This window comes from Nomascus leucogenys, chromosome 8, assembly GCF_006542625.1.
Source record: "Nomascus leucogenys isolate Asia chromosome 8, Asia_NLE_v1, whole genome shotgun sequence".
NCBI lineage: Eukaryota > Metazoa > Chordata > Mammalia > Primates > Hylobatidae > Nomascus > Nomascus leucogenys.
This window is the reverse complement of record NC_044388.1, coordinates 12756398-12781234: the sequence shown is the minus strand read 5'-3', so window position 1 is coordinate 12781234 and position 24837 is coordinate 12756398. Positions and strand designations below refer to the sequence as shown.

The 24837-nt window shown below is 47.5% G+C and overlaps 1 protein-coding gene across 1 annotated transcript in view; it reads right to left on the bottom strand.

Moving 5' to 3' along the window:
- Positions 1 to 2002: 2002 nt before the first annotated feature.
- The window catches only part of LOC100593448 (zinc finger protein DZIP1L), a 43313-nt gene continuing 20478 nt past the window's right edge, over positions 2003 to 24837 (bottom strand). The window contains 9 exon segments of the mRNA XM_030816773.1: positions 2003 to 2990; positions 4632 to 4771; positions 7517 to 7686; positions 8136 to 8352; positions 11616 to 11808; positions 17624 to 17757; positions 20702 to 20755; positions 21850 to 21880; positions 24230 to 24367. Of these exon segments, the coding sequence (XP_030672633.1) occupies positions 2829 to 2990; positions 4632 to 4771; positions 7517 to 7686; positions 8136 to 8352; positions 11616 to 11808; positions 17624 to 17757; positions 20702 to 20755; positions 21850 to 21880; positions 24230 to 24367 (1239 nt within the window). The 3' untranslated portion in view covers positions 2003 to 2828.

Below are 24837 nucleotides of genomic sequence, written 5' to 3'. Positions count from 1 at the left end.
TTCTGTATCAATCTTATCATTTGTATAATTTTTAAATGATCTGTTACATATATTCCATAGTTCTGGCAAATCTTGTGCTGGTTAATTTTAGGTTGAATTTGATGAGATCAAGAGATACCTGGACAGCTGTAAAGCATTATTTCTGAGTAGGTCTGAGAAGGTGCTTCCAGAAGAGATTAGCATTTGAATCAGTAAACTGAGTGAGGAAAATCTGCCCTCACCCATTGTAGGGGGCACCATCCAATCTGCTGCAGGCCTAGATAGAAAATCTCTCTCTCTGGAGTCGGGACACCCAGCTTCTGTCCTTGGATGTCAGAACTCCAGGTTCTCTGGCCTTTGGACCCCAGGACCTGCACCAACAGTCTCAGGTTCTCCGGCTTTCGGATTTAGACTGAGCCACTCTATCAGCTTCCCTCGTTCTCCAGTTTGCAGACAGCCTATGCCATGACTTCTCAGCCTCCATAATTGCATGAGCTAATTCCCTTAATAAATCCCCTGTCATTTATTAGGGAAACTGGCTAATAAATACCCATAAGTATCTATCTATCTGTATATCCTACTGGTTCTGTTTCTATTGAGACCTAATACAACTTACTAAAGAATTTTAAAATATATTTGAAAATGGGGAGGGGTGAACACAGCATAGAAACACCAAAGTAATGTTAGTCAAACCCTCCAAAGTAGATAGAAAAACCCATTTGGAAACATATAACATAATGATGAACATTCAAGAACAGAGAGATTCTCACTGATAATCATCACCAGTGTGTGCACACACGTACAAACACATTTACTGTTTGCATTTGCATTCCCCCAAAAGTGGAGTTAGAAACAAGGACTTGGGTACGGATTAATTTATCTCAGAGGTGCTCATAAGAGAAAGAAGTGAGGGAGTGAGAAAAATGAAACAGAAAAGAGGAAGGCCAATGAACTATGCATTAATAATAGTAACTGCGTATCAGTGAGAACTAGCACTCAATCCCAGGAGGGACTCTGAGAAACCGTGCAGACTAAAACTCAGAGGTGCCCCACAGAAGCACAGGAAGCCTGGAGCAATTACTCATCAACTCCCATCCCACTAAGATTGTGGGCTGATCTGGTAGCATCAGCTCTCCAGCTCTCCTGAGCTTCCTCACTGAGCAGCTTCCTTTGTACGACAACACCCCCAGCAAGCCCCCTCCCCCAGCTGCCCTACCTCACCACCAGACAGACCCCTTTTGCTCCCTGCAGTGCGTTTCCTCCACCGTCTTCCTACGAGAACTTCAAGGCTTCGCCAGGTGTCAGGACCACCCAAAGGTCAAAGGAAGTCTGGGTGAGGTGGAGGTGGTAATAGATCAAACAAGATTGATGTTGAGTTGAGTCAATAATATTTGAAGCCCAGCGTGGAGCTCATGGGTTCATCACACTATTCCCTTTACTCATATATGTGTTTGAAACTTTCCATAGTAAAAAGTTAAAAATAGATCTTTGCTGTGTCAGGGATGGAGGTTCTTTGCTGGGTCTCCCTATCAGGAAAAAAAAAAATGCCATTCAACCAGGAGAAATGAAATTGACTGACAGGTTCACACCAAGGTTCACTCCAGCTTTCAAGTCAAGGTCTCATTCAGTCTGGGCCACCCCAGCCAATGGCCAAGTGCAGTGCAGGCACGAGAGCCTGGCCATTTCTGCACAATGGGGACTCCCAAGTGGGCGGTTCTTGCTCAGGAGTTCCCCACTGGGTCAGTGGAGACCTTGTCAACCCCAATCAATGCCCTGAGTTCTCCTGGCTCCTCCGGCTTCCTTCTCTCTTTCTGTTCACAGTGGTCAGGTGTGCACTGCAGTCTGCGGCCTTTCCCCACTGGATCCTGCCTCCACCTCTTTTTCTTTCCCAAGTGCAGCTCCTCAATAATTCCATCTTGGCAACCGTGTCCCAAAAGACCTAAACTGACATAATTAAGATGCAGTTGCTTCCTTCCCTCCCAACCCCCTGAAAGCTCCAAAACTAATGAAATACATACCAGAGTTAAAAACATTGTACTATATTTAAATGTTTGCATATAATATATTAATGTTTTTCACACTAAAAGTATACAATGGCTATGTATAAAACCTGATTTTGGAAATAATATCAAAAATTACACGTGTGGTCCTTCAGGGATACAAGGTCCAGCCAAGTGGCCCTCCTCCCTTCCCACCCATGAGTAGGCCTGCCACATATCACAACCCTGGGAAACCCTCCAGGATCACCCAGGCTGGGATGGATGGCCTCTCATATGCTCCCGTAACACCCTGTTCTCTGTCACTAGATTACTACCTTGTGCTGGCACTGGCTGTAGACATTCTGCCCCAGCCTCTGGCTGCACCCTAACTCAGTAGTGAGAGGCTAGAGAGCCTGGCGCAGAGCAGGCAGGCACTCAGTAAATAATTTTGGATCAATCACTGAATGACTGACTGAGGCATATGTCCCCAAAAGGACCCCAGATAGGACCCATCTCCACAGTGTTCCTGCAGTTTTATAAAAGGCTTGGGAAAAGAGAGCTAGTGACTCTTTTCAGTCTCGGGGGGGATGTGGAGGTAGAGGAAGAAAACTACCTGGAGGTTCTATTTTAACCCTTTCTCAAGCCTGGGGACCCAGGGGCTCCTAGTCAGGCACCTGTGGCCCTCTACAGCAGGGCCCCTCACAGGTCAGGAGGGATGACATCACATCCATTCCCTGTACTGCTTCTCTCCAAGAGGATGATCTCTCAGTTGTTTGTGAAGACAAGAGGCCCAGCAGCCTCTTCTGTTGGAGTGGACCTGAGCTGGCCCCAGCCAGGCTAACCCTCTAGCCAGCCAGCCTCTGGGGTGAATCACCAGGCAGGGACCCTGGGTTGGCCAGAGCTCTGTGGACCGGTGCCAAACTTCTCTGGGAGCTTTGAGCGAGACAAGGGCTTGGGCTTCTCTCTCTGGTCCAGGTCCAGAGGAAGATCTTCCAAGGAGGAGATCTCCAAGTCACTCTCATCTTCAGAAAGCTGCAGGGGGTAAAGGGGAGAAGAAAATGCATTTTGATAAGGGAGGAGGGTGGCTGAGAGCTAAGCACATTGCAGGATGGGAATGCAGCATGGAAATGGGGACAAATGCAGACTGGGAAGAAAGCAACAGGGAGACGCTACTCCTCCTGCCTTCTCAAGTCTTCCTGCCTTTGAGAACCTGCTTTAGTGACCTGGGATCAGGGTGATTTCAAATACCCCTGAAATTCTACTAACCAAACCCAGGCAAGTGCCTTGGAAAGGCCCATGTGCAGATCACGTTGCTCTCATTTTCACTTCAACTTTGTGCAGATTTTTAACTCCCTCTTTGACAGAGCCAGAAGCCCAGAAACTCGACCATCCCAAGTTCTTGAGCTGAATGCACTGTGGGCTAATGACCCACCTCCTCTCAGACGGGTTCCCTCAGGCCTGGTAAACATCCTGACTGATGAAGCAGGAGAGGAGCTTGGGAGCAACAGGAGTCCTTCAGCCTGGAAGGGTCTGCACTGCAGCCAGCACGACAGCTCAGAGTCGGCCAAGGGACCAGGCCACCCCCTGACCACAGCCACCTGCATGGCAGCCCAGGCCTTCCCCTCTGGAGTCCTCAGTGCCCCTGCTGGCCACCTGGGCTTTGATACAAGCCATCCTATGCATCTTCTCCAGGAATGTAAGGCCAACCAATCAGAACCCATGCAGGGTGCAGGGCGGCAAGCATGCTCTGAGCAGCGCCTCAGTCTGTTTGGGGCTGTCGGTGCTCTTTCACAATTTGGAAAAAGGAACAAGTTTTTTCTTTTCGATCATTTGGATGCATTACTCACACACATACACGAGCTGTGTGATAAACCAAACACACCATGGTAAAGAGCGGGGAGTGCTATCAAAAACCAAAGAACGGTTGCCCACCACTTCCAAATTTTAAAGCAATAGCACTGATTATCCCAGGATGCACATTTTTGATTGAGAAAGGTGAGAAAGGAGTGTGAAGTAAAGGGAGATCTAAAGTTTTCTGCTTGAAAAACAACAGCAGTGTGCAAGTTGTTCCCTGATGGAGGAGAGAGGGGCAGTGAGGAGGGTCTGATGATGCCGGGGAAGCTCAATATCTGAGCTCTAAGTCTGAAAATGTGATGGTGGCTACAGTCTGAGGCAAGGCTCAGGTTTCTAAAACAGAGGTATCTAAATATTCCCGTCTTGTGCTGTTATTGACTCTGATGTGCTATGTGACTCCAGTACCACCCCTGGGGGAGTCCGCTCCACACACATATTGTGTTAGGGTCCGTGGCAGAGTGAGGGACTGGGGAGGAGCCCACTGTGCGATGAGACCGGGCTGGAAGAGCAGCTGCTGCAGGATGCCAGACAGAGTCAGCCCCGAGGCTCTCTGAGAGGCAGGAGATGGGACAATCCAAACTTACTGAGCATTGCTTGTATAATGAACCAAAAGGCTTTTGAATGTTAACTTGGATACAAGTATTCCAAACTGGCCATCTCTCCACGTGCACAGGGGCAGAGGGAGGTCACCTGCAATGTCCCACTAGGGCAAAGGATGACATTTGCTGGACCCTCCCCAACCTTCACCCCAGGCCCCCCAAACTCAGAGCTGGTTCTGCAGGGAATTCCAGAGTGAACTCTAAGCATCCTACACCCTACCTGAGGCTTCCTTCCTGGTGTGGCAGCCCTCTGTGGCCCAGCATTGGGCATAAAAAACAGACTGACCCCTCCAGCAGGCTTCTTTGCTGGAGCTTCTAGTTGCTTCTCCAGGTTTTTGACCATCGACTGCACCAGTGTTCCTGGAAGGGGAAAAAGTGGCTGTGTCAGTGGGAGAAGCCTAGAAAATGAACATTTCAGTTTTGTGGGTCATGTCCAGGCTCCAGTGTGGATAGAGGGAATGAGCAGAAGGGCCAGGAGGAAGAAGGCTGGGCAACCACAAAAAAGGAGACAGAGAAGGCCAGGCCAACGGGTGCCCAGTGAACAGAGGCTTGGCATATTCTGAAAATGTGACTGTGGAAACTTAATGACATGGCTAGTGACAGAGGCTTAGGAAGCTGTGCTTCCTTCTCACGAGAGGCTGAGGCAGGACCTCTGCTCAGTGTGGGGAATGAACTGTATCACTAACACGCAGTTAGTTCCTCAACATCTTCATACAGAGACAAGAAGAAATATCATAAAGATTAGCACAGGAGGACCGCAGGCAAGAATGACTTTTTGCGAAGTCCATGCAGGAAGCAGGAGCTAAGCAGTGACAGAGATCATCAGATAGATCCCTGATGCCTGGCACACCAAGGTGATGTATGAACCTCAGGAATGACCAAGAAGCAGGAAGCTAACTACAGCCTTCTACGGTTCAAATGAAATCAAGGTCTGAGCAGACTTTTGGAGCTACAACAGCCCTTGGCTCATTGAGTCATTCAAGAATGTTTGTTAAGGGCCTATGACGTAGCAGGCACTGTTTCCTTGCCCTCTCATTAATCACCTTGTCCAAATACCTCATTTTATAACAAAGGAGCAGAAATCACCTGCCCAAGGACAAGCAGGTACTAAGTGGCAGAGCCAGGACCTTCTCTGAAGAGTCCTAACTTCCAGTCCCAAGACCTTGCCACCCTACTGCCCTTGCCTGGCAGGGCATCAATACTTCTCCAAAGATCTGTTTCTGGTGAATTCTGATGGACTGGCAGGCTTGGCTTATGCTGTAAACATGGCCAAGTACTGCAGAGTCTATTAAGAGCAAGAACTTTGCAGACTGCAAGCCTAGCCTGACATCCCAGGGTTTCTACTTACTGACCTTGGAAAGACAAAACTCTAAATTCCATATTCTTTAACTCAGCCTTGGCTAGAAAATAGAACTGAAGCCAGAAGCTACAGGCCTCAGTTGGCAGTTTTATAGGAAAATCTTGAAAGAATGGGAGTAGACAGTTGTTTTGAAAAGAAGGATGCTCAACTAGTCATTGCAACCTGTTAGACAGAAAATAATACGTTTAATGAACATTTTCATTCCAGTTACCATGACAGTTAGCTCAGGTCTCTACAACGCCCTTTCCACCAACAAGTTGAATTTCTAAGTCTCTCGGCTGAAAAGAGCAAAGAGCTTTCCTGTATGATGAAACAGGCTGCATGGCCCAATGGCAGCCTGCTATAAAGGTTGACTGTCTGTGGCTGCCTCCTCTGTCTCAAGCTTTGCTGGGAAGCCACATTTTCCACAACTGAGTTGTTGCAAAAAGTTATGTTTGCTACACTCTATGTGTTATCGAAAACTATATTTGTCAAAATGTTCATGGTAGGAAACTGTTTTCCTTTCAAGCTATAACTGAGGTTTGCCCTGGAGGCTACTTTGACCACTGTGATATTTAATTCTATGACCACCAACTCTTGATCTGGTGCTAACGAACTCAAACAGCATAAAAGACTATGGGGATATTCTTAACATTGGGAACACAGCTAAAGGCAGCTCTTTCTGGGGGAAAAAATGGTTTACAAGTAAATAAATAAACAGTGACTCTAACACATTAACTTCAAAAACATCATACAGAATCTCAACTTGCCATGACATCGTTCTGTGGTCCTGGGCCAGTCATAATGTCTATGAGGCTTAGTTTCAACTTCTGTCACAATGTGTGTGGCTCAGCCTTCCCGCATCAGTGCTGTGAGGAGTAAATGAGGAGACTCGTGCGAAGAGATCCACACAGGGCTGAGCACACGGTGAGCACCCAGAAACACCAACATAGAGGGGAGAGCCTTCTCTCACATGCCTCAAGCTTCCACAGAAGAAGGAACTTCTGCTCTACTCGCCGAGATGGACAAGGATAGGAGAAACACCCTCCCAGTTTCTTCCCCACATACTACCGTCTCCTCAAAGAAGAAGCCAAGCAGAGGGGTGGGCCTGCAACACACTCTGGGCCACGGCGCCCCTGAAGGAGGGCCACTGATCCAGAAGACAGTGCCAGCTCTTTCTTTCAGACCCTCCCCGCCCCTGTGGCTGGGTTTGGAGCCTGGCTGGAGTGCACCCTACAGCTGCCTGTTTAAGGGCCTGCACACTCAGGGTCACACAAATAAGATTGGGATCTGGATTTGGGAAGGCTGGAGGGGCCCCCACTTTGGCCTCAAGTGCAGGTTGTTCCTCTAATCCAGCCCTAACAGGAAGCCTATGCCTCAGGCATTCCTGGGCCCTGTCACCACTACTAGAGCAAGGCTTTGATCACCCGTAGCTGGCCACAGTGTTTACTCTCTACTGGAAAGAACATGGAGGAGAAAAGGGGTGAGTGGCTCCCTTCAACCTCCCACAGTTAACAATTTAATGACAAAACAAGGGGTAAAATTAAACCTTGCTCAAACTCTAGCTTTCTCCTGATATCTCTGCTATCCCACAAAAAAATACCTAAGGCGAAGGGGGACCATCCTTTCCAAGCCAAATAGAGAAAGAGATGTCAAATAAGAAAGCCTAAAGGAAGCTAAAGGGTGTTTCTGGAGCCTTGAGAAGTCTGGGCTGGAGAAGGCTACACCAGTGGTCCCAGCCCACTCACCCAAAGGTGCCAGCTCACCTGAGCCCTGGCCAGGGGGCTGTGCATTCTCCTCCGAGGTCTCTGTGTCAGACCAGTCCCAGTCATCTTCGGGCCGGGGTACCATCCTGGAAGGAACTTTCGGGGGCTGTAGAGACACACGCTGCACACGGTCTCCCTCTGAGTCCTCTTCAGAACTGAACGGGGGTGTGCTGCCATGAGGAGGAGAAGAAATGAGGGATGCACGGGCCAGAAAGAAAACTTCAAAAGCCAAACTTCACCATGCTTCAAGCTGGTTTGGTTTGCTCAGGGCCAGCCCTGCTCCCTCCCTCATGCCCAGAAGATAGCCAGGAGACCCCTGGAGTGCAGCAGCCACACCAGTGTCTCCCTTAGTAGAGCCCTGCCCATCTGAGGATCCAGCCCCTCTGGAGGGGGAATGGGCTTGCGGGGGAGATGGGTAAGGGGAGGGTGGGTTTGTCTTGGCTGGGAGCACAGGTTCTCAAGTCCAGAGCTCAGACTGGACCCCACCTGAGGCACCTTCTAGTCACATGTGTCTGCCCCCCTCCTATCTGCAGAAGGCTGGAGGGAGCCCAGAACAGGGCTGCCTGAATCCAGGAGCCACCACTGCAGGTGGGGTGAGAGGGCAGAGTCTGGGGCTCACCTCATCCCGGGCCCCGAGGAAGGAGGGGTGCTGGAGGGTCCACGCACTCTGGGGCGTGGAGCGGGGGCGGACACCTGGGTCAGGCTGGAGCCATGGCTGCCGTGGTTCTGACGAGTTGGTGGGGGTGGCTCTGCCGGTGTGGATGGCAAGGCCACCTGCAGGGTTCTGGTCTTTGGCTGGGCCTCTCTGGTGACCAGTGTGCTCTGCTGGCTTTTGACTGGAAACACAGAAAGGAATGATTTTTGGAGTACACCCATGCTGGGTCTCAAGCCTAAGAGGAGGGAGAAAGCGGCTCCAACACCCTGGAAATGAACAATCACTCCTCCGTGCTCTAACAACCACAGCAGATTTCACGACTGCTGCCACGTCAGGTGTTCTGCTGGCCAGATTCGAGGCTAGGACCACAGTTCCACAGTTTCATCAGAGACCAGGAGAGCAGCTGGGTGCTCCAGGGTCATGTTGTGATTACAGAAAACCAGCAGGAGTCCGCGGGCCTGAAGCTGGGCTCAGCAGTCCCAGATGGACTTCACCAAGGCCGCTACCCTCTCCCCCACCCACGCTACAGCCGCTGCACTGCAGGCAGTCCTGCAGGAAGACCCCGCTGCCACCAGAGGTCGCCGCAGGACTGCATGAACCATCAAGATCCACTCAAACCTCCTACCAAATGCAGCCTGGGGCAAGGCAGTACCAAGGCAGGCAATTGGACACAGCCCCTCTGTTTTCCAAATTGCATCAAGACCTATAGCGGTCCCAGATCAGCAAGTTTTTACGGGAAGAGAAGAGAGAGAGTGCATCACAGGGAGTCAGACGTGTGGATTGGGTCACAATGTAAAATGAGTTTCTTACAGTAATTCAAGATCAGAAAATGTTTGAAATACAGTTGACCCTTAAACAACGCAGGGTTGAACAGTCACGGTCCACTTATACATGGATTTTCTTCCGACTCTGCCACCCGTGAGACAGCAAGAGCAACCCCTCCTCTTCCTCCTCCTCTTCAGCCTACTCAACACAAAGATGACAAGGATGAAGTCCTTTATGATGATCCACTTCCCCTTAACGAATAGTAAACATATTTGCTCTTCCTTGTGATTTTCTTAATAACATGTTCTTTTCTCGAGCTTTCTTTATTGTAATAATACAGCTTATAATTCATATAACGTACAAAATATGTGTTAATAGTCCATGTTGTCGGAAAGACTTCTGGTCAACAGTAGGCCATGAGTAGTTAAGTTGTGGGGCAGTCAAAAATTACACGCAAATTTTCAACTGCATGGGGGGTTGGCGCCCCTGACCCCTGCATTGTTCAAGGGCCAGCTGTGTGCTGCTCTCAGTGAACGTGTCTACTCAGAAGTGGAGCTTCCAGGAAAGAGTAAACTGAAGAGAAGGGGAAGACAAAGACAAGCCTGCTGGGGGAAAATAACAATAGCTTCCCATGACTGTTCATCAGATACCAAGAAAAGCACTTTACATACAACCACTTGGCCCCCGAGCATCTTCAGAGGCTATCATTTTCCCTACGGAGGCTTACCCTCAGCTCAACGGAAGAACGTGGTGAATACAAACCCAGGTTGTCTGTCTGCCCCAATCTTGGGCCCTCACCGCTACTTCCCACAGCCTTGCCCAGGCCACAGAAGAGGCAGAGTCCAAGCAGAAATGGGAGGTGAGCTTTAAGACAGCACTTGTGGGACCCAGGAAAAGAATAAAGGTGCAGAGCTGGAAGGAAAGGTCTACAAAATGCCACAAAAACACAGCGCTCATCTCACAACTCAGTAACATCTCCAGAGAAAGCAGAACCCCAGGGCCAGGGAAAGGGAAAGGCTGCGAAGGGGGCTTTCCCTCCTGGCTTTTTCACTACAGGAACAAAGGTGTGTGGGAGTGGGTGGGGCGTAGCACCTAGAAGGAGCAAGATACCTTTGCTTTCTCTTGGAAGCCAGCATTCCGAGGGTTTTTCCATTCATCCTTCCCAAGTCCCTGTCCCCTCCCTCCTCTGAGCTCTCACCACCCCCATGCTTGGCTCCATCACATCACCTGGTCCTGGCTGGTTTCCCAGGTGAGGTGGAAGGCCCTGGCACAGAGTCAGCCTCAGCAAGTACTGTACTAAATGAATGAGTGGGCGAATGAATGAATGAACATTTGACTGAATGAGCAAAAGGATATACATTTAAATTGGAGCATAAAAGGCAGATTGGCAACCAGGATAAATATCCTTCTGTCTGAGATTTCTATGCAAGACTAAAAACCGTCCTTTCCTTACAGATTTTAAGACCAGAAGTTTAAACTACATATTATAGTTTCCCAGGTCATCAACACATTTTTCACCATATTTTCATGCCAAAATGACAATGCTTTTAAACACAAAATACCTGCTTGATACTTGTCCAAGTAATAATGTCCATGAGCTCACAGGATTACTATGTTAGTGTTATTTTCTTCTAATTCACATGAGGAAAAATAAAAATAAATTATAAAATGATTGGTTGATGTAGCAACTAAAATCATCTCTCATATCCTCAGAGATAAGTGGGCCATACTCTGCAAAATTTTTTTGCATGAAGAGCTCAGATCGGTTCTTCCTGGACACAGGAGACACAGAACTGGCCTCCCTCTGGCCGCACGTGTCCCTGACTGAGAAGACGAAGTAAAAGGAGCAGGACAGCACCTGCATGAGCAGACCAGACCCACTGAAGCCCTCCCCAGAGCCTCCCACCACAGCAGCCCAGGGCCTCTGGGAACCCTCTAGAAACAGGGGGCTCTCAAACCTGGGAACACAAATACACTTGCTCCGTAAGAACAGACTCAAGGGTCCTGGTCCACAGAATTTAGTGTTCCACCAGAACCACAGGGCCTTCTCTTGTCATGACCCCCAGAACATGGGCAAATGGTAAAGTAGCAGCTATGACCTGGCCCAAGGAACCAACTCTGAGCTCTGAGAATTCATCTGTGTGCAGAACTGGCCCAGCCTCTCATGCTCTCCCATGGCCAGAGCAGGGGCTATCTGAGCTCTGCAGAAGTTTACATTTGCTTGGTATTTGCCTCCACCTGCAGCTTCAATGCTCCCAGGCCTCTGCCTGCCTCCCCAGGCTGGCATGCCTGGTGTGTAGAGCCAGAAACTGAATAGGCTGCTCTCTGTTGAAGAGACACTCAACTGTGGTCGCAGCAAGCCAAGCAGAATGAAGGTGCTAAGGGAGGCAGCATGTCTGCACAGGGACAGTTCAGGCTGACAACAGGCTCCAGCTCCGGCTGTCCTCCAACTTCCCCGAGTGACCCTGGACAAATGCCCCCACTCCACCCCAGATCCTATTTCCTCAACAGAGAACTTCTGGACTCAGTCCCCTGTGAGGACCCCACCAGCTCAGCCCTTCAGAGAAGTGCCCCTAATGGGGAACGGAGACTATACCCTCCTCATGTGCAAACAAGTTTTGGCAAGAATGGGACCCTTATACAGGTCACAGCCCTGAGCAAGCCCTCTCCCCAGTATACCTGAAGGCTGCCCGTCTGGCTGGGACACCACAGCGCCATTCTCCTGTCTCTCCTTCGCTCTGCTGGTGACTTCCTTGACAAGCTTTCCCCTCAGACTCAGAAATTCAGAAAACTTCCGGGCCTTCTGCTCCCGCTGGACTCTTAGCAGGGATTCCAGGTGTCTGAGAGTCTGAATCGAGATTCCCTTTGCATCCTAGAGGAGACAGGAGTTCACCTTTACAGAAAGAGGCTACCCTTCTTCTCTTTCCCCTAAGCCTCTCACACCTGCTGCTGCTGGCCTGGGAGTCTGTGATCAGTGCCTGGTGCTTTTCTTGCAGGAGTGGGAGGCATGAAATGGGGATCAGAGAAGGGTAAGCAGCAGCTTCAAAGTTGCTGGAAGTGCAGCAGTTCAGGGTTTGGGAGCCCTGCCAAAATGTACACAGCAGGATAATGCAAAGGACCGCGTCACAATTCTAACCACATCATAGCATAAGGGACTTCGTTGGAACATGCTTTTCTACCATCTAACTGAATCCTAGGATAACAGACCATGGCTTGCTCATTTTTGTACCCCCAATTACTATTATTATGCCAAACACACTGTCCATGACTAACAATGTTGAAAAAACTAAACTGCTGTAAACACAATCCAAGTACCCTTTCAAGGCCTATTGGAAGTTGCTCGAGCTTTTGACATCCACCCAGAGCCCATCGGAGGGCCTAGGAAGGCATCTGAATCCAAGATGAGGATTCATGCAAGGTTAGAAAGGAACGTCTTAATCAAGTCTGAATATAGGGCCAAAGTTAGAGTAGTCAGTAGTTGAAAACAATCAAAGTAGTGAGCGTTCTTCCTAAAATAACCCTAGTTGTCTATTTTTTTTTTCTAACTTACTCTACACAAATAGTACTCCAATAGTGTAATGCTTGGCTAATTTAGTAACAGGTGTGTTTTTATTTAATAACAGATTTCATTGGTGCTTCTAACAATAACATACATGTTCTAGTTACGCACAATGGCATTCAAATACTAGTTGGAGAGAGAATCCATAGACCCTTTAAAGGAACTGGATCACTGCTGCAGCCTCCCTGAGATGCTGAAAACCTGAGTCTGCTTGCTTTCTCAATGGGGAGGTTCGTGGTCTGGGGCAAGTTCCCAGCCCTGGTCACCGGCTGCTTGGAAATAGACTTGGTCCTGTCGGTGGGGCACAGTGCGAGTGAGACCAGACTTTAGGACTGCAGGCTGTGTGGAGGCGGGCTGAGGCCTGTGACTGCCAGATTTCCCCCACTTCCCTGGCGACCTGTATGACTCAGCAGAGGCAGCCATGATCCCCCTGGGAATATAACTCCATTGGACTGGGAATCACACCCTTATCCCCCACAGCAGCTGCAGCAAGCCCCACCCAAAGAGAGTCTGAGCTCAGAAATGTCTATCCCTGGCCCCACCTGGTGGTCTTCCTGCACCCGCCCTGGTAGCTGAAGACAAAGGTCATAATCTCTTAGGAGCTGTATGGCCCTGCCCACCGCCTGAGAAACCTGAATACTTAACCAGGTGTCCCTAGGGCAAGTAGGCAAGTATGCATCCTCCCTATAGGACCACAGCTTGAAAGCACCACCTCCTAGCTGGAGGCCAACTAACACTAAACCAGTGCACTAAACAAACAACAAAAAAAAACAAGGACCCTCAAGAGTCCACTTCACTCCCCTACTACCTCCACCGGAGCAGGTGCTGGAATAGTATCCACGGCTGCAAGACCTGAAGATGGATCACATCACAGGACTCTTTGCAGACACTCCCCAGTACCAGCCTGTAACTCTACTGGGTGGCTAGACCCAGAAGATCAAAAACAATCACTACAGTTCAGCTCTCAGGAAGCCCCATTCCTAGGGGAAGGGGGAGAGCACTACATCAAGGGAGCACCCTATGGGACAAAAGAATCTGAACAACAGCCCTTAAATCCCAGATCTTCCCTCTAACATAGTCTACCCAAATGAGAAGGAGCCAGAAAAACAATTCTGGTAATATGACAAGGTTCTTTAACACCCCCAAAAATCATACCAGCTCACCAGCAATGGATCCAAACCAAGACAAGTCTCTGAATTGCCAGAAAAAGAATTCAGAAGGTCAATTATTAAGCTAATCAAGGAGGGACCAAAGAAAGGTGAAGCCCACCTTAAAGAAATAAAAAATGTGATACAAGATATGAAAGGAAAACTTTTTAGTGAAATAGATAGCATAAATAAAAAGTTATCACAACTTCTGGAAATCAAAAACACACTTAGAGAAATGCAAAATACACTGAAAAGTCTCAGCAATAGAATCAAACAAGCAGAAGAAAGAACTTCAGAGCTCAAAGACAAGGCTTTCAAATTAACACAATCCATCAGACAGAAAAGAATTTTAAAAATATGAACAAAGACTCCAAGAAGTTTGGGACTGTGTTAAACATCCAAACCTAAGAATAATTGTTATTCCCAAGGAAGAAGAGAAATCTAAAAGCTTGAAAACATCTTCGAGGGAATAATTGAGGAAAACTTCCCCAGCCTTGCTAGAAACCCAGGCATCCAAATATAAGAAGCTCAAGGAACACCTGAGAAATTCATTGCAAAAAGATCATCACCTAAGCACATAGTCAACAGGTTATCTAAAGTCAAGATGAAGGAAAGAATCCTAAGAGCTGTGAGGCAAAAGCACCAGGTAACCTATAAAGGAACACCTCTCAGATTAACAGCAGATTTCTCAGCAGAAACCCTACAAGCTAGAAGGGATTGGGGTTCTATTCTTTAGCTTCCTTAAACAAAACAATTATCAGCCAAGAATTTTGTATCCAGTGAAACTAAGCTTCATAAATGAAAGAAAGATACAGTCTTTTCCAGACAAACAAATGCTGAGAGAATCCGCCACTATCAAGCCAGCACTACAAGAACTGCTAAAAGGATCTCTAAATCTTTTTTATTTAATTTATTTTTTTATTATACTTTAAGTTTTAGGGTACATGTGCACAACGTGCGGGTTTGTTACATATGTATACAGAAACAATCAGGGGGGGGGGGGGGGGGGGGGGGGGGGGGGGGGGGGGGGGGGGGGGGGGGGGGGGGGGGGGGGGGGGGGGGGGGGTGCAGTGGAGATATACAGCCAAACAGAAAAAAAAAAAAAAAAAAAAAAAAAAAAAAAAAAAAAAACCAAAACAGAACCTCCTTAAAGCATAAATCTCATAGGACCTATACAACAATAACACATGAAAAAAAAAAAAGGCAAGGTATTCAGGCAACAAATAGCACAATGAATAGAATAGTACCTCACATCTCAATACTAACATTGAATGTAAATGGCCTAAATACTCCACTTAAAAGATACAGAATGGCAGAATGGATATGAATTCACCAACCAAGTTTCTGCTGTCTTCAGAAGACTCACCTAAACTCACATTAGGACTCACATAAACTTAAGGTAAAGGGGCGGAAAAAAAACATTCCATGAAAATGGATACCAAAAGTGAGCAGGAGTAGCTATTCTTATAGCAGACAAAACAAACTTTAAAGCAACAGCAGTTAAAAAAGACAAACAGGGACATTATATAATGATAAAAGGACTAGTCCAACAGGAAAATATCACAATTCTAAATACATATGCACCTAACACTGGAGCTTCCAAATTTATAATACAATTACTACTAGACCTAAGAAATGAGATAGACAGCAACACAATAATAGTGGGGGATTTCAAGACTGCACTGACAGCACTAGACAGGTCATCAAGACAGAAAGTCAACGAAGAAACAATAGACTTAAACTATAACCTAGAACAAATAGACTTAACAGATATTTACAGAACATTCTACCCAACAACTGCAGAATATATATTCTTTTCATCAGCACATGGAACATTCTCCAAGATAGACCAGATGATAGGCCACAAAACAAGTCTCAGTAAACTTAAGAAAATCAAAATTATATCAAGCACTCTCTCAGATCCCAGTGTAATAAAACTGGAAGTCAACTCCAAAAGAAACCCTCAAAACCATGCAAATACATGGAAATTAAATAACCTGTTCCTGAATAATCATTGAGTCAACAACGAAATCAAGATGGAAACTTAAAAGTTCTTTGACTGAACGATAATAGTGATACAACCTATCAAAACCCCTGGGATACAGCAAGAGCAGTGCTAAGAGGAAAGTTCATAGCATTAAATGCTTACATCAAAAAGTCTGCGGCCTGGCACGGTGGCTCACGCCTGTAATCTCAGCACTTTGGGAGGCTGAGGTAGGCGGATCAGGAATTCGAGACCATCCTGGCCAACATGGTGAAACCCCATCTCTACCAAAAATACAAAAAAATTTAGCTGGGTGGGGTGGCGCGTGCCTGTAATCCCAGCTACTCAGGAGGCTAAGGCAGGAAAATCCCTTGAACCAGGGAGTCAGAGGTTGCAGTGAGCCAAGATTGCACCACTGCACTCCAGCCTGGTGACAGAGCGAGACTCGTCTCAAAAAAAAAAAAAAAAAAAGTCTGAAAGAGCGCTAAATAGACAATCTAAGGTCACACCTCATGGAACTGGAGAAACAAGAATAATCCAAACCCAAGGAGACAATGGATCAAGACGAGTGGCTGAGGAGTGGGCCCAGAAGCCTTGGATAGAAGCACTGGAGGTCCTAAGGACTGCAGACTGTCCTTAAATGAGGAGGGAGCTTCCCAGAGTGGGGACGGTCAGCATCACTAATTACCAGGAAAATGCAAATCAAAACCACAATGTGACACCACCTCACTCCTACAAGAATGGCCATAATCAAAAAATCAAAAATTAATAGATGTTGACATGGATGTAGTGAAAAGGGAACACTTTTACACTGTTAGTGGGAATGTAAACTAGTACAACCACTATGGGAAACAGTGTGGAGATTCCTTAAAGAACTAAAAGGAGATCTACCATTTGATCCAGCAATCCCACTACCGTGCATCTACACTAAGGAAAAGAAGTCATTACATGAAAAAGATAGTTACACATGCATGTTTATAGCAGCACAATTTGCAATTGCAAAAATGTGGAACCAGCCTAAATGCCCATCAATCAATGAGTGGATAAAGAAACTGTGATATATATACATACCATGGAATACTACTAAGCCCTAAAAAGGAACAAAATGATGGCATTTGCTGCAACCTGGATGGAACTGGAAACTATTATTCTAAGTGAACTCAGGAATGGAAAACCAAACATCGTATGTTCTCACTCCTATGTGGGAGCTAAGCTCTGAGGACACAAAGGCATAAGAATGGTACATTGGACTTTAGGGATTTGGGGGAAAGGGCATGGGGGTGGCGAGGGATAAAAGGCTACACACTTGGTACAGTGTATACTGTTCAGGTGATGGGTGCACCAAAATCTCAGAAATCACCACCAAAGAACTTATTCATGTAACCAAACACCACCTGTTCCCCAGAAACCCACTGAAATAAAAAAAAATTAAATTTCAAATCTTTTATCTGCAAATAAAATATACATACATATATGTAACTGCTTAAAAACTATAGGAAAATATAAGTTATTATTTCTCAAAAAAAAAACAACAAATAATTGGTGTCAGACATAGCTTTCAGTGATGCCCACACACAGCCACCTGCTGAGTGGACACAGCCACATGTACCACAGATGATGGGCTTGCAGATGGATACTTACCCAAGGGGGGACCTATCCATAGGCCAGATTGAGCCAATTAAATTCCCTCTAGCAAAAAATTTAGAGACACAGAGGGAAGTAACCAATGAGTGGAGAACACTGAGCAATCAAGAGTCAGGGTAGCATCACCAGCCAAATAGGGCCAGTCTTGAGAAGCTGCTGGAGAAATAGAGGAAAGATATCACACTGCCGCTGTGAAGTGAGAAAGGCGTGCAGATGCCAGAGGAGCCCGGGCTGCCACAAGTGAGATGAATGAGCTCACAAGGCAAAGAACAATCGATCATTTGTCTGTCTGAGAACACTTAGTGTCTAAATCGTACGTATCAGCCCTTAAAACGATGGCCCTGAAACTCACCTTCCTTATGCCCATGCTTTCGAGCTTCTCTTCCAGGGTGTCCTCCAGGATTGGTCTGAAATGCTTCAGCAAAGTGGGGTTACGCCTCAGAGCTGCCAGCACCTTGTGCTGTTCATCCTGGGAGTCCTCCATCTCTGTAGCATGAGACAATCACCCAGATCAGCCTGGACACCTGAGTTCTCCATTCCCAGAGCCCTACTGCACCTGCCGAGCCCTCGCACTGCCAGGGATCCTGGTCGGTTAACTCAGGACTTGGAGATTGCACTTGAGCCCTTAAAGCAGCTTGTTCTCTGGGCTCCCTTCTGATCTCAGATTCCAGGCCCCACTGCTGTGGGTTCCAGCCTAATCCTAGCCCCACCTGATACTCTCATCTCATTTCCATGCTAGGCTCAATTCTGGTCCAGGTGATAAACTGGGGACAAGATAGACAGATCATTGCTCCCTCAAGTTTACTGTCTAGACCAGGGATTCTCCCTCTAACTTTAGCATATATCAGAATCACCTGGGCATGAGCTAAAACTTAATAGTCCCTCACCTCACCCTCCAAAGAGTCTGATTCCATAAGTCTGGGGGAGGGTCCTAGAATCTACATTTTAACATACTGAGATGATTCTGATGGAGGTAAGCCACAGACCATACTTTAAGAAATACTGACCTGAGGCTAGCAAAATAAGCAATTACAATTAAATGTGGTAACTGCTACAAAAGAGCAGTCCAAGGTGAGTCAGGGAAGGCCTCCTACAGTGTTCTTCAGGTTCCATCTGGGGGCCTCTGTGGTAAGACCAGGACCAAGCCCTTTGACTCACTCAGTAGACATTAACTGAACAAGTAGCATGAGTGTAATCAGGCTAGGGCTGGATGCTAAGGACACAGAAGCCCATCTCTTATCCCCCAAGGACCTCACTCACAATCAAGGGTGGTGAATTTCACTGCTGGCTGTGAGTTGGAATCACCCCAGGCTGATTCCATCAGAATTTCTCAAGGTGGACCCCAACGCTTGATATTTATATTTTAAATTCTCTAGATATTCTAATAAACAGCGAAGCCTGAGAAACAATGATTCTAGGACAATGGTCCTTAACTGTGAGCCAAAGCATCAACATTACCTGGTAACTTGTGAGATGCAGATTCTCAGCTCCCACTCCAAATCTACTGAACCAAAAATTCTACAGGTGGGACCCAAAAATCTGGGTTATAATAACTCCTCCCCTGCCACCCATTCACCTCTGACCCTGCGGGATTCTGCTCAATAAAGTTTGCACCAGGACATGAGCCTCAACCTTGTCTGCACATTGGAATCACCTGCGGAGCTTTAAATGCTCCTGATGCCTGGAACCCACACACTCTATGTTCTGCTTTAGGTAATGTGGGGGTGTAGCGTGGTCTTCCAGACAGTTCAAGCTTCCTAGGTGATTCTTAATGTTTAGCCAGTTGTAGATAGCCACTGGTCTCACAGTGGTTCTCAAACTTGAGCAAGAATCAGAATGCCCTGGAGAGTGTGTGAAAACAGACTTGCTGGGTCCTGCCCCCAGAGTTTCTGCTTCATTTTGTCTGGGATGGGGCCTGAGAATTACAACTTTGCATTTCTAAAAAATTCCCAAGTGATGCTGTTGCCTGCTGGTCTGGGACAGGAAGAGGTAGACAAACAGTATAGTAAGCAAGTAAAACCTCCACTGGAACAGCAGGGGCACGACCATGGGATCCCCTGACTCTTCAATCTCAGCCTCCTCCTCTCTAGAACCCCGCATCTCCTGTTCAAAGATGTGATTCATCCTATCTGAGGACCTTGTGTTACTCAACAGATACCTTCCTCAAAAGTGATATGCAATTCTAATTTTTACAACTATATCCCAAGGTTAAACGCACTGGGAGGGTAGGGGGAGGCAGTAGACGACTAACTGGTTAAATAAATTTTAGTTCATCCATCTAAGGGAAGACTGCAAAGCCCTGAAAACATAATGAAGCAGTTCTCTTTAAAGGGATATGAAACCATTTCCCAAGTAAGTTGTTAACGATATAACTAACTGCAGAACAATGTGTACAGTGCGTTCCCATGCGGGAAAAGGGAGAAGAATGGGTACACACTTGTGCTTATATTTGCACATATTCCCATGTAGCATGGAACGATACTTGAGAAACCATTAACAGCGAAACTTCTGGAGAGGAAACTGGATGGCTGGGCAGAAGGCAGGCCTGCTTCTCACTGCATACCCTTTTATACCATTTCTTTTTTTTTTTTCCAAAGTGCACAGATTACCATCTCAAAACTAAAGAAAAACATTATATTAAAAAATAAAATACGCCATGATGAGCTCTTTGATGGCACAATTAAAACTTGTCTGGGTGTGTCCATTGGGGAACTCTGAAATTGTCATGTCATTGCCTTGCTCAAACAAACGGGCCCTGATCAGTAGCTTTTCCAGTCAGCACTCACTCATCTGTCCTGGGAGCTTCCTCTCCCTGACTATCCCTAAGAGCTCCTTGCAGTCAGGGAGCATCTCTCTTTTTTTCATTTTTCTTTTGCATCCCTTGGTTACATCTGGTTGAGAGGTCTGTGAGTCAGTCAGTCACCGGATAGGGTGAATAAAAACAGCAGGTGAGCAATGCTCCGAAAAGGGAGCCGAGGTGGATTCCTATGCATTAGTTAGGCCCTATGGGACCTGTCTGCAGCACACTCACGATGTAGAATAAAACAGCAAAGGCCATTTTAAGTCAACTCAGCGAGTTCTCTTCCACCGTTCTGCATAGTCGCAGGTGAGAGTCAGTGGGGCAGGCTGTGAATCAGATGTCCCTCCAAATCCTCACTCAGCTACCTGCTAGCTTTGTGACTCTGGACAAGCTAATGACCCTCTCTAAGCCTGGGCTTCCCCATCACTAAACCAGCAGATTGTATGTTAGTACCTGCATGTCACATGCCTGGCACACAGAAGGTGTTAAGAAATATTATTTCATGTCCTTAATTCCCTCCACTCCAGCTTCGGATGTCCAGATACAGTTAAGTACAGACAAACTAAACAAGGAGGAGGGCAGCAAATCTGTTTCTGCACTGGACACCCAGGAAAGAAAGTAAGGTCCCACCTTCCTCCGGAGAGTCCTCCTCTGTGTCTGCAGCCTTTGGCACCTCGTGGATCCCTGAAGAGAGGAGGAACAGTTAGTGGCGCCAGTGCCCTGGACCCCATCCCTGAGTTGAAGAAAAGTACAGAACCCCAGCTGAGTATGAGCCAGAAAGAGAAAACCCTCCAGTCAGTTCATCTTGACTGGAGAGAGGCAGGATGGAGCAGACACTGGGGACAGAAAGATCAAAGTCCACACACTAGCTCTGCCCCTCACTATCTGTGCAAGAAATGGCAAGTCCTTGAACCCCTCTAAGCTTTGGTTTCCCCATCTAGAAAATGAGGATAATTCAATAGTAAGCCATGTAACGAGATGATGAATCTGAAGTGGCTGGGGAAGGGTGTGGCACATGTCTGTTATTAATGGCTCTGTTCTAGCTCCATCCCTCAAGAAGTTCAGGGCCACAGGGGTCGGGCCTGTCTGAACTGGCCACATGGCTGGGAAGGGGATGGGCGGAAGGCAAGGGATAGGAGGAAATGAGAGTTTGCAATAAGAGGCAGAAGTGTAGCTAAAGCCATAGGACAGGGGAGCTAGGGGTGGAGGATGAAGGGACAAGCTTCACAAAGGGCTGTCCAAGGTCCTCTAAATAGGAGCAGTCCCCTGTGGGTTGCCATCTACCTTTAGATGCCAGCACCTGCACCCCATTACACAGAGACACACGCATCCCCACACCAGAGTACCCAAGAAGAGGAGACTGTATATGCCAAACAGGACACATTCACATGGGGTTGGGGTCAACTTGCTGAACATTGGGAACAAGGTAAAGGTTGCTGGCAACCCTGAATCCTAATTTTCCTCATTCGCTGTAGGCACAGTGAATTAGAAAAGCCTTCTCATGAATCCCTACTCCACCTATAACCACCCTCCTCCCCACTGCCTCCATCCCTCTACAGACAGGAGCAAGCCAGGCAAGAAGCCCTGCCAGCTGCATGGAAAGCCTTCAGCACAAACGCAGCTGCAGCCTGTGTGGGCCAGAAGCCTGACACTACATGTCCACAGGCTGCTGTCACCAATCCACCACCCGTGAATTGATTGGGGGAGAGGGAAAAGGAGGGAGAAAAGCCAGAGACAACAGTCAAGACTGCTACACCCTGCCCTGTGTAGACACTTACCTTCCACCTTCCTGAGAGACAAGGACTGGATCTGCAAAGAGGTGGAATAGAGCGGGTTACAACCAGCAGGGAACGTTGCGAGAACTCTGCTTTGAGCAGTGTCTGCCTAGCACAGTGAGGAAGGGATGGCTACTGATTCCATGCCTCTGGCTGGGAACTAGAAGGAGCTCAGAGGCAGCACCCCAGCCCCCTGACACATCTCTGGGGTCCGTGTGTGAAAGGGAATGGCAGCATGCTCCATTTTCCAAGGTGGGGAGGCAAGAATGTCCCCTCTTCAAAGAAGAATTACGGCTCGATAGCAGGAGCCCCATAGAAACAGTGGGACAGGCACACAGTTGTTCCTATTGGTATAATTCATGGAAAACAGCCAGGGCAAGGGAGAGGCTCCCTCCCACAGTGTGGGCGTCTGAGCAGAGCACTCCCTGGGAGGAAGGAGTCAGACCCGTTCCCGAACAGGAGGCCAGATGCAGACATTCACTGAACTGTCTGCTCAACCGCCCTGCTCCAAGAAGTTCCTGTTCCTTCCCCCTTCATGGCTGCAGGCAGGACAGCCACGGGTGAACAATGAGACTTCACACCACAGCCGGACCCAACATCCAAGTTTAGGCAGAGAGCTCTGGACTGGTAATGAATGATGTCAAGAGCTGCTGGCACTCAACTGTTTGTGGTTTTCTTGGTTCGTATTTTTGTTTGTTTTACCACATGAAGCAGATAAGCAGCAGAAGCTGATCTTCAGGGTAAAAGGAAAAAATAAAGCAGTTATAGAGAAAGGAACAGAGACACACAGAAGAGGAAAACTGACGACCGCATTCATGTCTCTGGTTTCAGTTTACTCCCAGACTCAGCTGCTCCCTGCCGTGAGCTCTGTGAGATGCTCCGTCTACCCTTATGACAAACTCCCTCTTCTGCTTAAGCTTGGGTTGCTTTTTATTACCTGCAGTGGCACATGCTGACATATGACTCATCCAGTGTCCATTCCCCACTGCTGTCTCCTTTGCCTACCTCTACTCCAAACTACAAAACTAGCTGTTTACTTTCCCAGCCTTCTTTGCAGCTGTAGTTTCCCATGTGACACAGCTTTGACCAATAATATAAATAAGCACAAGTCTTGGGAAGGGACCTTTTCATCAACTTCTTCTGCCAAATATGGTTGTATGGTTGGGGCTACAGTAGTCTGCTTGCAACTATGAAAGTGAAGCAGGAAACAAAAGTCATCACACTGAAGATGGTAAAAAGAAAAACACAGTCTGGATTCACAACGGCATACTACTGCTGCTAACCAAGCCCAGCAACTGTCACCTCTCTTGCTGTGAAAATAAAAATAAGAGCCCCTATTAGCCTGTTCTGTTATCTTTAGCCAATAGGTTCCTCACTGAATCATTTGCAAACAAGAGTTCTGAGTAACATACAGGACATTACAGCCAGCAGGGAACATTGTGGAAACTCTGCTGTGGTTTCCTCCTTAGGAAACCTCCAGACTAGAGCTCAGTGCAGAGCTGAGTGTTTTAGGGGGAAACTGAAAAGTAGCAAGACAGTGGGGTAGTTATGTCACCTGGGGGAATATGGCTGGGTGTGTGGGAAAGCACAAATAGCAAGGGGTGCAGGAACAAGAGGCCGGGACTAGACAGTAACAGTGGGTGCTCAGCCCAGGGAAGCTGTGTGGAGCCTGGTCCATGAGGTGGGTGGCAGCAGAGGAAGATACAGATTTTCCACAGACCTGGGGCTCGGGAGGGCAAGCTCAGCCTGGACTGGGCAGAGAATTTTCAGCAACAGGTAAAGAGTCACCGGGGCCAGCTTTAGGAGAAAGGTGCTAAGTGAGTGCCTTTTCATCACACTGCTTTATCTCTCACCTCATCAGAGGCTGTTCATTTATGAAAAAGGTACTGGTTAAGGAATTCTGCCTAAGAATACTGTGTAAGAAACACAAGCTTTGCGTTCTTCCTGCCTGGCCAGGGTTGAATCTCATCACTTACAGAGTGCCCCATGAGGACCTGAGCAAGGCACTTCCCTTCTCCAGTGTATTTCACCATCTGTCAAATGAAGATGGGAAGAAGGGGATGCCTACCTTGAAGGATAGTAGTGAAGCTTAAATGAGGTAATAAGCAAAGTATCAGTGAGGTGCTGAGCATTTTATATGGTCTCTGCTGTTAGAGTGGCCCCATCTGCCAGCAGCCCCTAAGGAGATGACACATCTTCAGCCTGGAAGGAGGCAGCTACAGCCTTATCATTTTGTGCCCTTCATGCCAGAGCACTCTTCTCTCTCCTTAAGGAGCCTGAGTGGTAAGATTAGCACCGATGAGCCCAGAAGAATCCAAGGAGATCCTCACAGGAAAGAGGCCCAGGGACACCAAGGCCTGGCTGAAAGGAAGGGCAGACCTACCGTCTCCTCCTGGGAGGCAATGATCCTAGCTTGTTCCTGCAGCTGGGCACGGAGGGCGCTGATCTGGCACTGGGACTGGGCAGCTGCCTTCTGATCCTGAGACAGGGAGGCCTGGAGCCTCTGGTTCTCCTCCTGTAGCTGGCGGGCACAAGACGGCTGGTCAGTCAAATGTCTGCAGGGACATCTGAGTGCCCGGTGTCTGCAGGCTCAGCACCTGTAGGCAAGTGCCGGGCAAGCACAGTAAAGGATTTTGAGACCTGGACAGGCTCTCTAACAAGACTACCTTCCAGTCTGGGGACACTTTTGTGCTGTGCCTGAGAACAAGTAAGAAAGGAATGCATGCCTTTAAGACCAGGAGGGAAAGGGCTGTCTGTCAGGTGTAGCCACCCATTGAGGAACAGTCAGATAAATTAAAACCATTTGAAAATCATCGAATGGATGTTTTTAGGTGAAAACAAGAGGTAAAGAAAACGAGGTAACATGCTACTTCTGATGTGATAGCAGAAATAAAGTGAAAATATTTATTAATATTTGCATAAAGAAACTTTAGAAGAATACAAAAGAAAGCCATAAAAGTCACCTGAGCAGTAGGTGTTGGAGACAGGCAG